General features: G+C 32.2%; 2 protein-coding genes and 1 long non-coding RNA gene across 3 annotated transcripts in view; all 3 read left to right on the top strand.

Annotated features, from left to right (window-relative positions):
- LOC127901465 (uncharacterized) overlaps positions 1–11,641 on the top strand; it is a 35,444-nt gene extending 23,803 nt beyond the window's left edge. The window contains exon 2 of the long non-coding RNA XR_008053626.1: positions 11,474–11,641. This is a non-coding gene — a long non-coding RNA (uncharacterized LOC127901465). The remainder of the gene's footprint in view (positions 1–11,473) is intronic.
- Positions 3,230–4,645, top strand: GSTU1 (glutathione S-transferase). The gene is given in 2 exon segments (NM_001288861.1): positions 3,230–3,544; positions 4,310–4,645. Coding segments are annotated over 2 exon segments (651 nt in total).
- On the top strand, positions 10,004–11,641 carry LOC102621779 (probable glutathione S-transferase). The gene is made up of 2 exons (XM_006477916.4): positions 10,004–10,419; positions 11,066–11,641. The coding sequence occupies exons 1-2, from the start codon at positions 10,105–10,107 to the stop codon at positions 11,408–11,410; spliced, it is 660 nt and encodes a 219-aa protein (XP_006477979.2). The 5' UTR covers positions 10,004–10,104; the 3' UTR covers positions 11,411–11,641.
- Positions 11,642–16,911: the final 5,270 nt, after the last annotated feature.

Raw genomic sequence — 16,911 nt, 5'->3', positions numbered from 1 at the left:
TCATCCTTAACTTCATATAGACCCTTTTTAGAAACTTGAGATGATTTTTCCCTTTGATTTGAAAAATTTCACTGTTGAGAATTTTCAGAAAGTGAATTAAAGAAATCTCATGCAGCCCCTTCATGTAGGTTCAAAAATCTCCCACCATTCATAGACTCCACCATATGATGATTTGACATGGTTAAACCATTATAAAAGCATTGTATAAGTCTCCATTTCTCAAAACCATGGTGGGGACACTTAAGGAATAAATCATTAAATCTTTGCCAACACTCATAAAATTGCTCACCCTCTCTTTGATAAAAACCACTTATCTCTCTCATAAGGGCATTTGTTTTAGATATAGAGAAAAACTTGGTGAGGAACTTATTACTCAATTCATCTCACGTAGTATTAGACCCATCAGGAAGTGAATTCAACCAAGCTTTCACTTTGTCTTTTAATGAGAAAGTGAACATACGAAGCGTAATTGACTCTTCATTAAAATTTTAAAAACAGAATGTAGAGCATATGTCAAGAAATTCCTTAGTTTGCAAATATGGATCCTCTTTCTCTAACCCTTGGAAAAATGGTAAAAGTTGAATGACAGAGGGCTTAAGTTCAATGTGTGTTGCTGTAGTTTGTGGCAACACAATACAAGATGGTTGATTGGCTGCAAGTGGTGAAAAATAATCTCTAGGGGTTTTCTATGCTTGCACTGGTGGTAGTATTGGCAATATTCTATTTGGGTCATCCATCACTTGAGAAGAACTAGCTTGACTACTATCAATTTTAGACTCTTTTTTTACTAAACGATTTGTTGAATCGCTTTTCCAAACACTCATAAACTAACTAGACAAAGAAGAAAAATAAAACAACAATAATAAAAATAAATAAAATTTAAAAGAAATCAAATAACCAAACAAGAATTCAAAGTAAAAAATAATAATTTTTTTGTGTTTTTTTATAAAAAAATTAAATAAATAAATAAAAGACAACCTAAATTATAACTAGTTGAAGAATCAAATCAACTTAGATTAAACTAACTTTCTAGCACAAACTTCGGCAACAGCGCCAAAAACTTGTTGTGAAAAATTTTAATATACTCGCAAGCGCACGAATCTAGAGATAGTATAGTGGTAACGAGGTCGAACCCACATGAATTGTTATAAATTGAAAAGTCTAATTTAAATCTAAAATTAATATTAATTCAAACCTAGTTGAGCAAATTGAGTTTTAAAGAAAATTAAACTAATTAAATAAGAAAACAATTAAAGCAAATGAGAATTCAATAAGACAAAAATTACTAAGGTTTCAGAATCCATCACTATTCAACTAGTAATTATTTAAATATTAATTAATTCCCAATTTTAGAGTGATAACTCGAAATCAATTTATATCATCTCATAAATATAACAATTGAGCTCAAATAAAATTAATCTTATGTATGTTCTTTTTCTGCTTGATAGTATGACATCTAAGCATCCCATATAAATATATTGAATAACAAAGAGTCAAAGTTTTCATAAGCACTTTATATAAACAATTTAATGAAAAATATAAAATCAAAGATAATCATATATAAACTTTATAGATCCAAACATAGATTTAGTCAAATATTAATCTTCACAATCAATAATACATGACAGAGTTGGTGAAAAAAATTTAATAGCATCCAACTAATCATGTGAAACAAGAACTATAAATATTAAAACACACATGTAGAAAATTAATTAAATAAAGAGATAATTACTTTATTTAATAGAGTTTCATCCTTAATCTCAATATAAGAAAATTAATTAAATATACTTAAATTGAGAGCAACAAAATAAATAACACCAGCCATGAAAACTGAACAGCTGCTATCGCTCCTGTCTTCTCTCCTGAATCGCGTCTCCTTTTGCTTCCTTTTTCATCTGGCGCCTTCCCCCTTTTTGGTCCAAAAGTTAAAAAGCTTGGTTATATAGTCTTCAAAATGAGCCCCGCCTTTTCAATTCTAAAGCCAAAAGGCTTTGGCGTTTTATTTGTTTTGCTCTCACACGCCAAATCTTTTGTATATTATTTCCTTATTAAAAGTGGAAATCTAGCCACACGTTTGACTTCCAAAACAAAAGGTCAATTAATGATTTCTTCCTTTAATACCCAGCCCATGCATTCCAAATTGCTAAATAAAATCTTTCTTTAATTATCTTAAGCTCACGCGGAAGCTTTGGAATATAATCTTTAATTCTTCAATTCTTTCCTCTTATGGATCTTTTATGTATTTTTTTGTTCATAATCTCAAATTAATTCCCTATTCAGTAAAACAATTCAATTAATTAAAAATAAGAAATAAAAATAACTAGTAAATATACAATAAAAGGTAATATATATATAAATTATACTCATCACTTATCTTCCTCTGAGAGTTCTTTCCAAGTGAAATTTGCTCCACGGTCCTACAATGGAGCTGCACATCATCTCGCTAAATTAGCTCTTTGTAATTCCATCGAAAAAGTTTGGTTAGAAGAAATTCCAACTGTATGTAAAGACAAATCGCTGTAATCATTTTTCTATTAATAAAATTTTAATTTAAAAAAAACTAAATGTTAGTTGATGCTATTCATAACTAATTATTTTTATAATAGAATTAACAATAAATATTTTTAAAAACTACTTTACTATCAAATTAGCCCTTAAATTGCCATCTAAATTTCATGGAATGAAATTTTAATTAAGTAATGGTTGTTGCCCTCCTCATTAAAGAAAATATTGTGAAAAAATGAATAATGCTACACAACCTAAATTTTTATCACAAAAGCTATCTCAATTAACATTCAACAATTAATTAATAAGATAATGTCATTATTATGAAAAATTATCAATATTTAATGAATAACATATCAATTACAATAAAATTTGAGATGAATATCTTTTATCCAAAACAAATTTAGTTGGGTGCTTGCGCGATTGTGACGGAAGCAATGACTTATCCTGGAGATGGAAGAGCCTGGAATGTTTTATAACATCACTTTATTTTTTATTTTTTATTTTTTATTTTGAACACGAAGTGGCCAGGAGAAGATCATATATTTCTGGAAAGAAAAGACACCAATATTAGCCACGTACGGTCATCTCAAACATTTGCTAAGTCCAAACCGATTAGCGCAAACTTTTCGCTATAAATATGCACTCTCGTAACTTCACTTTCGGCGTGTTTATCGTGTCTTTTCATTTATTCACTGTTGATTCTTAGTAAGCTTCTGTAATAATGGCGGACGAAGTGATTCTGTTGGATTTCTGGCCCAGCATGTTCGGGATGAGGGTCAGGATTGCTCTGGCGGAGAAAGGCGTCAAGTATGAATACAAGGAAGAGGACTTGAAGAACAAGAGCCCCCTGCTTCTGCAGATGAACCCGGTTCACAAGAAGATCCCGGTTCTCATCCACAACGGCAGACCGGTCTGTGAGTCATCCATCATTGTTCAGTACATTGATGAAGTGTGGAAGGACAAGGCTCCATTGCTTCCCTCTGATCGCTACCAGAGAGCTCAAGCTAGGTTCTGGGTAGATTTCATTGACAAGAAGGTAACTTAGTTGTTGATTTTATGAAGTGTGTTTATGGGTATTTTTTCAATTTTAGATTTAATTGTAATTTTATTAAAATAGAAGCCGAAATTTTGTTATTAAAATATTTCATTGTCGAGTAGATATCATGGATTTGTTGTTTGATTACAAATAAACTGGGTTTGCATTGAACGGAGGGGGAAAAGATGTCCCCTATAGAGTTGAAGATTTTGGTTTTTACAGCACTATGATGCAGATATTATAAACTTTAGTAGGTTTTAGTTGTAGCTTAAGATCAGTAAAGGGCCCAACGATGAGGATCAGAGTGAGAGTACTATAAACTAGATTAGGCTGAATATTTGCAGTTAAAGTCTAGTTTCAGTAGTAAGTGTAGTAAGTAGTGGCCTTCTTAATGTTTATTTCTTGGCTTCAGCTTTAGTGGGTGTGTGAGTTTATAGATTTTTTTTTTTTTTAAGGAATAGCTTGATATTTGGGAGTTCTATATTTTTGAGATAGTAGAATCTTTTGTCTTGAAAATAATTAAAGAGAAACAAGCGATTAAGCTGAATTTTTAGGTGAAAATCTTAAAATATGCTTAGAATTCAACTTGCTCCTTTATTTTTTTTGGATGTTTTTGGCCTGTACATAATTTTACAGCAGGCTGTAAGACTGTAACCTACCTGTTGCTGATTTTGTTGTCTTGAGAGGGATGAGGAACCTGAATGTGTTAAATTTTATCCATTTTCAGCCAGATTTTCTGATACAAATATTGAAAGTAAATTGCAGATGTATGATGCTTCGACGAAGACATGGACCACAGAGGGAGAAGAGCAGGAGGCTGCTAAGAAGGAGTTCTTTGAAGCTCTGAAGACCTTGGAAGGGCAGCTTGGAGACAAGCCTTTCTTCGGAGGAGACAATTTTGGGTATTTGGATTTGAGTTTGATCCCATTCTATTACACATATGAGACATTTGGAAAGTCCAGCATTGAGGCTGAGTGCCCCAAGTTCAAAGCTTGGGTGAAGAGATGCTTGCAGAGGGAGACTATTGCCAAGGCACTTCCTGATGAGAAGAAAGTGCTTGAACATGCTTCAGGGATGAGGAAAAATTTAGTATTGGAGTAGAGAGAAAAAGGGACATATCTAGGAGCTGAGAATAGGTCAAGTAGCGCAACCGTGCTGCCTGCTTATTCTTTAGGTGGTTGATGTTGGTTTGGCTTATGATAGTTGTTTTCCTATTGTGTGTTTGTATCCAGATTTGTTGTGTTTCCCTTGTAAAATAAGCTCCAATAAAGGATAATTAATTTTGTCCCCGACTGTTATCTTAGAGTATTGTAATCACAAAGATCACAACGTTGATAATTATTATATAAATGTTATCACGTGCAGAAATTGATTGGACATTAGAGAAAATTATTTGGATAGTTCATATAATTATTTTGGTTAGCAGTTATTATTTTTCAGCCAAACCTTTCTATCACATTATTTTCCACAAATTTATTTCTACGAAGTGTTCTTTGGCTAATCTTAGGGGGTTGATGTACTTGGCTTACTTGTATTCATATGATGTGACTATTTGTATTGGGTTGAGTTTCTCTTCCTCGAAGATGCTTTGTCATTTTCCCTTCTAGATAAACTGCAATAAAGGACAATTGATTTTGGGAGCTGGCTAAGTTACAGATTCTGTAACATACAGATCCAACTTCGCCAGCTCCTGATTGGTTAGCTGGCTACCAAACAAAAACAATTGCATTTTTTTTTCCATATGCAGGACAGGTGTGGTGCATGCATTGGGTGTGTATGTTACAGAATCTCTAAGGTAGACAGGTCCTTGATTTTGTCCAATGTCCTTACCACCGCATCTTGTTTTTCTTGATCCTTTCGTGTTCGGTGAGCGGAAAGTTACTGACCTAAGAGAAAGAGCATGATTCCCGTGAAAAGTTCAATGAACCCCATGAAAAGTTCAAATATATTAAGAAGTTTGGCGAATAAAAGAAAAGAGTTTGTTCAAGTACGCTAATAAATTAGTGTATTCGTTCTCTCTCTTTTTAGTTCTCTCTTTTTTTTGCTTTATGTAATCGTCCAATGTCCCCGATATTAAATTGTATTTATTCTTTTTATATTTGTGGAAGACATATTTACTCTTCAATTAACAATTCTATAAAGTCGCTCTCAGCCAAATCTTTTATCGTATATGTTGTAGACAATTTCTAAGATTTTCTTTGGTATCATGGGAGAGGTAGTGAATTAAAGTTTGTTTTGAATTGTCCACCTCCTAATCAAAAAATAATAATATCATAAAATTTCTGACAAAAATCTTCTCCTGCTGCATTTTTTTTTAATGGCTTTCTTTTTTGGCTTTTTTATTTTGTGAGATTATTTGTCGTTTTATTTATTTGGTGTGCTTGATTAGTTTATTCATAATTATTAAATGGGTAGTGTATTATCGTAAAAATAAACATAAAATCTAAATTTTTAACTAATATGTGAGAACTGAAATGTGTTTATGATATTCATGCTAACAAAAAAATAAAAATAAAATCTACTTTGAATCTAACAAAAAAAAAAAGATTTCCAACTGATGTAAACGGAGAAACTAAACTTGAATCCATTCTCACAGTGTTTAATTTTTATCAAAATTTGTATGCTGAGAATTCGGATTCTACACCGGTCTTTCCATTGGTAATGTTATCACGAAGCTAGTCCTGAAGATAATGAAATGCCAACTATTGTTCCTAATGTGTCTGGAAAAAGGATGGGTTTTTTTGGTTTAGATGCCTCTAGTGCCCCAAGTCTCAAATGGTTTTCCTGGCTTATTTTTCCATTGGTTTTGGGATATTATTGAGAATGATCTTATTTAGTATATTCATTCATTTTAAAGCAGGGCGTGATCCTCCTGAACTTTGTGGCTTTGATTCAGAGATTGCACGGAGCCACTGAGGTTGGTCAATTTCGTCCCATTGTTGTTGTCAACTTCCTTTTCAAAATCATTCATAAAATATTGGCCGACAGATTAAGCCTGATTATGTCAAACCTGGCCTCTCCTCAGCGAGTTGCCTTTGTAAAAGGTAGACACATTCAATGTAGTACATGTATGGTTCTGGAAGATATTATCCTTTTGGATCGAAAATCTTTTGGTAGAAATTTGGGCCTAAATATTGATACGCCAAGGCTTTAGGTACTCTCCAATGGGAATTTCTTCTACGGGCTCTGACTCAGTTTGGCTTTCACTCGACTTTTATTGGTTATCTATCTTGATTAATGGATCTGTCCAGCGGTTCTCTTCTTGTAGTAGGGGTGTCCGCCGTGGTGATCCGCTTTCCCGTTGCAAATGTGATTTATTTTAGGAAAATTTTAATTCCATCCTCAAAATCATACAATACAAGAACTTACAATCATTTTAAACCAATCCACATTCGATTTGGATCATGTGGATCTTGGGTCAGATCCAATCTATTGCCATCCCTATCTTCAATAAGGTGGAATGAGAAATGCGAGTCCTAACAAAAGGTTGGGATTCAAACCTTTAAATAAAGCCGCGTGACGATAGGGTTGATGTTAAATTATAAGTTTCTTTTCGACATTATCATTTTATTCCTTAATTATTTTTCTAAATTATTCTACAACCAACGTTTTTTAATAATTATTTTTAATATCTAATGTTTTAGTTTTTATTATTTTACGACTAAATGATTAATGTTACTAAGAAATTGCCGATGTTATAAGGATATCTTAAGAAATTTGTTCCAGCATTCAAGGTTCTTTATTTTTTGGGCAAGTTTTGTACTTGGGCTTTTGGGGTGGGGGTGTAAGGAAAATTACCAACTTGACCTTTAGTCCTAGTGTTATTTTTGATTATTTAGTAAAATTCTTTTTTTGGAGGAGAGCGATGGATTGTTAGTGTGGCTGATTTGGAATGGAGGTCATTGTTAGGTTTCATTTGTATATTTGTTGGAATCTGGTATATCTTAACCAAGATTTTTGCATGGGCTCGTCGTGCACTTGTAGGGTTTAAGGAGGCTGACTTATCTTATAGTTTAGGTGCTTTGTCTGTTTTTGATTTCATTGCTTGTTGCTTTGTCTGGTTTAATAATACTGCTTATCCTAGTGAGTTTTATGGTCCAACTGGGCCAGAAGCTTCTCAAGCTAAAGCATTTACTTTTCTGGTTGGAGACCAATGTCCTGGGGCTAATGTGGGATCCTTGAGTCAAAACTACTATAATATTTATATTTAAAATAATTAATTGATAAAAGTGTTATTTCTTTGTATATAATTAATTTTATATTTTTTAAATTCAGAGGTAAATTTGTACCTACACATTTTAGGGAAAATAAACTTTTACCGTAACTTTTAAGGAAAAGGATATGTGCACTCTTAAAACTTGGAAAAAAGGGTCATTACACCCCCAAGTCTCAAAAAAGGGGCACCAAGACCTTCTTTTGACTATAATATCGTTTATCTCTATTATCACGAAAAAATGAACTCTAATGTATTATAACAACATTAAATAAAATATGATAATATATACATTTTAAAATATTTTCAATATTTACAAATATTTTAATATTTTATAGTCTATTAGATATTATGTAAAATAATAATTTTAGCATTATTAGTATGTGACTTTCTTTTTAATTGCAAAATGTAGCGTAATGTAAATGTTTATTTAAAATCCTACAATAAATAGAAATATATTACTAAAATAAATATAATAATTTACATATTTAAATTTATTAAAATATTTTAATATTTTAATATTGTTAGTCTACTGCATAAATTACATTATTTATATAATATTCATATTTATAAAAAAAAATTAAAGTCAATTTTTTTGGATAATAAAGATAAAGTGCATAATGGTTAAATGGTGGTCTTGGTATCTCATTTTAAATACTTGGGGTCTTGTTGACCATTTCCTCAAATTTTAGAGTATAAATGTTTTTTTTTCTTAATTTCTATTAAAAATCCTGCTTTTTTTTTATTGATGGTAAAATGAAAGAAATTAAAATTTTAAGTTAAGAAAAGCAATTGGCAATAAATTTTAGTGATAAAGTGATATGTTTGGAAAGATTTTGTGCTAATATATATATATATATATATAACCGTAAGGTAGATTGCTCTTTTGACACAAATACAAGGTTATTTGAGTAGTTGAGATTTCACACATATTGCGTATAAAATATTCTACTTAATTACCTTCTGGTTTCCACAAAAAAAAATAATAAATAAATAAGAAAATATAATGGAAATATGACATTGAAAATCTGAAATGAAATCAAATCTCTTTCCGTAGCTGATGGCTAAATTGGTGGTGTCTAAAACAGTCCAATAACTAGATCAAATGAGCTATAGTTTCCCCAAAGAATTTTCTATATGATCGTTAGAACTCTAACCATTATCATAAATTTGATTATCATTTAGCCCTCCGAAGATTTAGCGCTTTTATTTTTTATTTTTTTTGTCCTAAGGTCTAGCTCAACCAAACATAAAATTGTTGGTTTTGATTAAAAAAATGAAGACAATATTATTACAAGAAAGCTTTCTAATATTTTCTTCTTGGTTTTGAGAACCACAAAAAAAAGAAAAAAATAAAAAATAAAAAAGAGAAAACTGGTTCGAAACTGTTAAAATATCTTGTTCTCACAAGGAGGATTCCTTCTCCCTCGACAACAATGCCATATTATTTTTATATAAAATTTTTTTTATAATTAATTAATTAATAAGCCTAGCAAAACACTAATAATTGCACTTCAACTCAATTTGTCTAAATTTTGAATAAATGTGAACATGAATTCTTTTTAACAGCAACATAAAAAATCTCAAAAAAATTATTTTTATGCATTCATCTTTCTAAGGTCCCACCCATTAAGGACTGTCGGCTATGGCAGCCTAAATACTATTTGTGAATATAAAGTTCAAATAAAACAGAAAATGTGTCATTTATTTTGATTATGTAGATTTAATTTCAGTACTAATAAAGTAGAAAATAAATAAGTTAGATTATTTGAAACTAATTTTTAAATGTACCAAAATTCCTCAAATACCAATTATTATTATTATTTTTTTACAATAATATAATTAGAAATCTACCTAGATTAACGTAATGTCTTATTTGTTTAAGCTGTTCGGCAGCTGGGCTGCCAGCTGCCAAGCATTTGATAAAAACTTAGATTTGGCATGCAGCTATTTTTGTTGAATTAACTAATTAAATTCTCATTAATTGTTTAATTTGATTATGTAAAAGCACATGTTTTGAACAATTGGACCTTTTTTTATAAGGAAAAATAATTAAATTAAAATTATGTTCAATATCTCGGTCAATTAATAATGATCCAGGTATTTATATGAATAAAGGATTAAATATTTCTAGAACAATGAAAAAACGACAACACAAATTAGCTGTCACCGGGACCAGGTATTGTTCGTAGCACACACGGCATCTCAAATATTGTTCAAATCTAAAAACGACCTGCAGCAAACTGAACGCTATAAAATACACACTCTCATAAAACCTGACTTTTCGATATTCATCGTTTCATTTATTCACTCACTCGCCCTTAATTCTCAGTAAGGTTCTGTGACAATGGCGGACGAAGTGATTCTATTGGATTTCTGGGCCAGTATGTTTGGGATAAGGGTCAGGATTGCTCTGGCAGAGAAAGGCGTCAAGTATGAGTACAAAGAACAGGACTTGTTCAACAAGAGCCCGCTGCTTCTGCGGATGAATCCCGTCCACAAGAAGATCCCGGTTCTTATCCATAATGGCAAATCGGTCTGTGAGTCATCCATCATTGTTCAGTACATTGATGAAGTCTGGAAGGACAAGGCTCCATTGCTTCCCTACGATCCTTACCAAAGAGCTCAAGCGAGGTTCTGGGTCGATTTTATTGACAAGAAGGTAACTTGTTGATTTTCTGATAGATGTTTATGAGAATTCTGTTTCTCTTTCAGATCTAATTGGTCTCTTAACTAAACTAAAGTAATTAGCTTGCAAAGAAGCTGAAACTTTCAGATTAAAATAATCAATTTCAAGATGAGAATTCTGTTTCTCTTTCAGATCTAATTGATCTCTTAACCAAGCTAAAGTAATTAACTTATATAGAAGCTGAAACTTTCAGATTAAACTAAAGTAATTAACTTAATGTTTATGAGAATTCTGTTCTGGGTTCTTTTTTTTTATTACCAAAAAAAAAAAAAAGATCCATATTGTTGATGCAAGCTGTGGCATAATCACGATTTTGATTCGACGGGGCTATAATACAAATATCATAAACTTGAGTAGACTATGATGTAAATTCAGAAAAAAATGTGAAGGCCAATGATGAGGAGCAATGAATTATGATCAAAATGGAGAAGTCATGAACTTGAGTTTATCATAAAATATGCATACTACTAAGAAAACTTAAATTCAGTCCTTTATTTTGGCTCTGTAAGACTTGCACCCCTCGGCTGCTGATATTGTTGTCTTGAGATGGATGCTAAAAGTGCTAAATTTTGTATATTACAAATAAACTTTTTGATACATTATTAAAAGTAAATTGCAGATGTACGATACTTCGAGGAAGACATGGGCCACAAAGGGAGAAGAGCAGGAGGCAGCAAAGAAGGAGTTCATCGAAGTTCTGAAGACCTTGGAAGGGGAGCTTGGAGACAAGCCTTTTTTCGGAGGAGACAACTTTGGGTATGTGGATTTGTGTTTGATCCCGTACTATTGTTGGTTTTATTCGTATGAGACATTTGGAAAGTTCAGCGTTGAGGCTGAGTGCCCCAAATTCATTGCTTGGGTGAAGAGATGCTTGCAGAGAGAGACTGTTGCCAAGGCACTTCCTGATGAGAAAAAAGTGTTTGAATTTGTTTCAGTGTTGAGGGAAAAAATTAGAGTTGAGTAAAGGGATATAGCTAGACGATGAGAGAAGTCAAAGCAGCACAATCGTGCTGCCTGCTATTTTCAGGTGGTTGATGACTTAAATGTTGGGTTCCGCTTATAATACTTGTATTTGTATCGTGCAGGTTTGTTGTAGCGAGTTTAGTTGTATCTCTCCTTGCATCTCTCCTTGCGACAGATGCTTTGTCATTTTCCCTTCAAAATAAACTAGGACAATGAATTTTGTCTATTACTATTTTGTTTTTCTCTTGGGAATATTCTGTGGCGTCAATCTACCATGCTTTATGAGTTAAAATCATTTCTCTTCCATTATTTTTTATTCAATTGTGAAGTCTCATGACTAATTTACCCTTCGGTATGGATGTCATGTACCATTAATATGTTAAAATCAAATAGGGCATGAAGACTTTTGCAAAATTATGAAGACTTTTTTGATGCAAGACTTCTTTTTTTTTTTTTGGAAGAAATTAAAGAGTCTTTCGAATCAGTGGCTGAAATTATTGACATGTATTTGGAGGTGGCCGAAATTGTTGAAATGCAATTAAAGGGTTAGGTGCAATAGTGATAGTGCAAGCTTGCAGGTATTTTTTTATTTCATTTCATCTCAAATTTTGAGAAAAATAATTCAAGTGAAGAATTGTTGAAAGTGAATAATTAAAATACTCTTTCTATTTTAGCGAGTGTGAGAGTACTCGATGTATTTAAGGTATGAGAAGTGACATTTTTTTACTCAAATATTGTATTTAAATAATTATTATTAATACAATTATTTTCTCTTGCTCGCATAGATGTAGGCATAATTGCCGAATCAAAGTTAAATTCCTGTCTTTTTATTTTTCTATGATTATTTGGTGCGTTTGATTCTACATTTTACACACAACAAGTGGTATTAGAGTCAACAGTTCGTACTTAGTGTAGATGGTACTATTTACACATATGGTACTGTTCGTGTATACAATATTATTTACATATATGGTACTATTCTCAAATATGTTGGAGCCAACAGATCATACTTGTGAAATGGTTTGGATTTGTGCATGCTTAGGAGAGTTCTATCATAAAGACAATAAGAATTTAAGGAGTCTGGGTTTCAAGTAGGACCGGTTTGACCCCTCTAGTCTTTTATGAGAACTTTTGTAATGTATTTTTTTCATACATATTGATCTCTCCGGTAGAAATAGTTTATTGAGAAAATATTATAAGGTGAAACTTCTAGAAGTACAGAGATATCTGTCCAGACTATTCTAGGAGACACTTCAGCTGGGAGGTGAGACTTATAACATTATCATTCAGCATCGGTTATAAGACGCTGAAAGATCGATGTTGAAAAGTTTAATGGGAAAATCAACTTCAACATATGGAGGCGCAAAGTTATGGATGCCATTATTCAAGACGATCTCAACGTTACTCTAAAAAATAAAAGACACTTGTATAACGAAGAAACTTGAGATTGTGTGAATGAGAAAGTCAGTGGTCAAATTAGATCTTACTTGACTAAGGAGGTGAAATATTTGGTGAAAGATGAGGAGTGTACAATGACCTTATGACATACATTAGAGGAGTAGTATTTGCCGAAAGGCCCTGAAAATCACCTTCATGCAACAAGCCAGGTATATAGCTTTTGAATGAAGTCCAATGTGTCAATGCATGACCATGTCTCAAAATTTGAAAAGCTACTTATAAATTTGAGAAATTTTGATAAAAATATTAATGATGAAGTCAAGGCTATAATTTTACTGCACTCACTTTGAGAAGAATATAGTCATTTTAGGACTACCTTATTTTATGATTAAAGTATAATCATTTTTAAAGATGTCTGCATAACATTGACTAATTTGAAAATTCAAAATAATGACAAATATTCCAAAAGAGCATCATCTGAAGCCTTGTCAATCGGAGAAAGGGCGATGGGAAAAAAGAAGAAACGGGTATAAAGAATTCTTGGTCCATATTGAGAAGCAAAAATGTTGCTCGAGATAAGTGTCTCTTTTATCCTGAAAGAGGCCATTGGAGGAAAGATTGTTTGAAAACTTAGAAGATAGATGAGAAGAAACCAATAACAGTAAATATGGCACGTAAAGATGAAGACTCTGACTATTCACTAAGTATTACGCCTACAACATATGTGGCTAATTCAAGTGAGTGAATACTTGATACTGGAGCAACTAATCATTTGTGTCTCATGAGGGAATGATTTAAGGATTTTCATAATTTGAAATTTGTGCAGTTATGTTGAGGAATAATCAACTTTATCGAACGATAGGGATAGGAAAAAATTAACTCAAGATGTTCGATAAAATAATTAGAGAATTGAAAGACGTTATATTCCAGTCTTAAAGAAAAATCTAATTTCTGTAGGTGCTTTAGAAGCTAAAAACTGCAAGGTTACCATTGAAGCTGACACAATGAAGTTCACATATGGGGCTATAGTGATTCTACAAAGGGTTCAATATCACAATTTTTACTATTTGAAAGAAGATACAACTGATGAAGCTAATGTTTCTGAGGCGTATAATGACACCACTAAGCTATGGCCTTTACGATTGGGATATACTGGAGAAAACTCTCTATAAACTCTGATGAAGCATGGGCTTTTAAATTGTACCAACACCTGTAAAATGAAGTTCTATGAACATTGTATTATAGGCAAGAAAAAAAAGGTCAAGTTTGATATGGCTAATCATGATATTCATGAGGTTCTTAAATATGTTTATAGCGATTATGAGGGTCCAACCAAGACTACATCATTTAGTGAAAGCCATTATTTTGTTTCATTTGTTGATGATTTCTCTAAACGTGTATGGGTGTACATCATGCGAGCAAAGAATGAGGTTCTAAAGATTTTCGTGAAATTGAAGAAATTGGCAGAGACTCAAGCTGGTAGAAAGATCATAGTACTACGATATGATAATATGGGTGAATATACTTATGATTTGTTCTTGCAAGTATGCCAGAGTGGGGGTATACAAAGACATTTCATAATGAGACATATTCTACAACAAAATAGTGTAGCTGAACATAGGAATCGTACTTTGTTGTAGAAAGTATAATGTATGTTATCTAATGTTAGTTTAAATAAAAATTTGTGGGTTGAGGCTATAAGCTATACAAGTCATTTAATAAATTGATTGCCTTCTGCTGCAATTGGAGGAAAAATTTTTAACGAAAATGTGGTCTGCAAAGCATGCACAAGATTATAACTCCATTCATGTATTTGGGTGTTTAGTTTATTATCATGCAAAGAATGATATCCCCAACACCTTCAATGAAACTAGATATAGTAGTGAAAGTGGTGAAAAGTTAGCTATAGAAGAAGAAATGAAGTCTCTTCATCAAAATCAGACTTAAGAATTTATAAAGTTACCTAAGGGGAAAATGTTTATTAGCAATAAATGGGTCTACACTAAGAAGCAAAGTTTTCTAAATCAAACAACTCTTCGATACGAAGAAAAGCTCATATCAAAAGATTTTGCTTATAAAGAAAGTATTAACTACAATGAAGTATTCTCTCTAATTATAAAACATGCTTTCATTTTTATCCTACTTGCCTTTGTAGTTGAATATGAGTTGGAATTAACTCAATTGGATGTTAAGACAGTATTCTTACATGAAGATTTAAAGAAAGAAATCCATACGAGTCAACCTTGTGGTTTCAAAGTTGCTAGGAAGGAGCATGCGCGTATATTGATTAAATCTTTGTACATATTAAAACAATTATCAAGGCAGTAACACAAGAGATTTGACTAGTTCATAAAAGGGTAAAAATTCACCAAAAGTCAACACGATCACTATGTTTACTTTATAAGACTACAAGATGGAAGTTTTATCTATCTATTACTTTATATTAATGATATGCTTATAGCTTTAAAGAATAGAGGTGAGATTGAAAAATTAAAAAAGCAGCTAGCTTCTAAGTTTAAGATGAAAGAATTGGGTGATGCATAGAGAATACTTGGGATAGAGATTAATATAGACCAAAAGAGTGGGAGTGTGTGGTTGATTCAAAAGTCTTATTTGAAAAAAGGTGCTAGAAAGGTTTTGTAAGAATGATAAAACTAAACCAATTTGTACTTTTCAAAAGGAGTGCAACTACATGGCTCGTGCTCCATATGCTACTGCTATGGGTAGTCTTATGTATGCTATGTTGTGTATAAGGTCTGATATATCTTAAGCTGTGAGTATGATTAGCTGATACATGCACAATACAGGAAAAAACCATTAGCTTGCGATGAAATAGATTTTCCAATATCTGTATGGGATAGTTCATGTTGGATTATTATTCAAGAAAGATTGTGATTAACAATGTGTTGGATATTGTGATTATGATTTTATCAAAGACCTTGACAAGCAAAGATTAACAACATGCTATATGGAGGTTTGATTAAGTGGAGGTTGATTCTATAATGGAAAATTATTATTTCCACTATGGAAGCGGAGTACATGGTAGCAACAAAGATTATAAAGGAAGTTATTTGGTTGAAAGGTTTATTAATTGATTTGGGAGTAATCCAATAGAACATTGAGGTCTTCTGTGATAACCAAAGCGCGATATTTCTGGCGAAGAACCAAACATATCATGCTCGAATAAAACACATAGATGTGAAGTATAATTATGTGAGGGAGGTTATCGAGAGTGTTGTTGTGTTGTTGAAAAGATCAATACCAAATATAACCCATCAGATATGTCGGCAAAAGTGATTTATGGAGTTAAGTTTTAACATCGCTTCAAACTAATTTAAATCCTTCGAATGTGTTGAGTTTGGAAATTTTTTTTAATAAAGGTTGACTTGACCCTAGATTTTGGGTACGTAGGCAGGAAAAAGGAAAAAATGTGACAGAATGGTGACGGAAACAATGACAAAATGCCGGTTTACTCAATTGGCAGGAAAAAGGGATACTTTCCTGTGAGCCCGCCAAAGATTTAAATAATAATTGTAAATACTTTCCTGTGAGCCCGCCAAAGATGACCAAGACTAAAACAATTTAATAACCCTCCAATTACTAAACACTGAACCTTCAGTCCAGCCTTGAACGACAAGGATCTTTTGCTTAAAGAATTCTAATCTATTTTTTCTTAAAGACTAAAATGAATTAAAATATTTAGTTAGCGTAAGAATACGTTTGATTTATTTTCTATTTCAATATGAAAGACCAAATGAAGTGAACCCAAAATATTTATACATAATAAAAGATCAAGACTAAAACAAAACGTCACTATAAATGCACACTAAATACCCTTAATTCATCTTTCATCAACTTCATGGCCTCTTAAATTTGATATTTTCGGGTTAATTAATTTAGCTGCAAGCTTTTGCTACGATGGCGGACGAGGTGATTCTGCTGGATTCTTGGCCCAGCATGTTTGGGATTAGAGTCAGGATTGCACTAGCAGAGAAAGGGGTAGAGTATGAGTTCAGAGATGAGGACTTGGTTAATAAGACCCCTATGCTTCTGCAGATGAACCCGATTCACAAGAAGATTCCGGTTCTCATCCATAATGCAATT

The sequence above is a fragment of the Citrus sinensis genome, chromosome 3 (assembly GCF_022201045.2).
Source record: "Citrus sinensis cultivar Valencia sweet orange chromosome 3, DVS_A1.0, whole genome shotgun sequence".
Classification (NCBI taxonomy): domain Eukaryota; kingdom Viridiplantae; phylum Streptophyta; class Magnoliopsida; order Sapindales; family Rutaceae; genus Citrus; species Citrus sinensis.
The sequence above is the reverse complement of the archived record's forward strand: the minus strand, read 5'-3'. Positions and strand labels throughout refer to the sequence as shown.

What these genes read in the sequence shown, in the direction of transcription:
- LOC102621779 (XM_006477916.4), top strand. Translation starts at nt 10,105, where the DNA reads ATGGCGGACGAAGTGATTCTATTGGATTTCTGGGCCAGTATGTTTGGG. An exon ending in TCGATTTTATTGACAAGAAG is followed by an intron (nt 10,420 to 11,065) that starts GTAACTTGTTGA and finishes AGTAAATTGCAG; the next exon opens with ATGTACGATACTTCGAGGAA.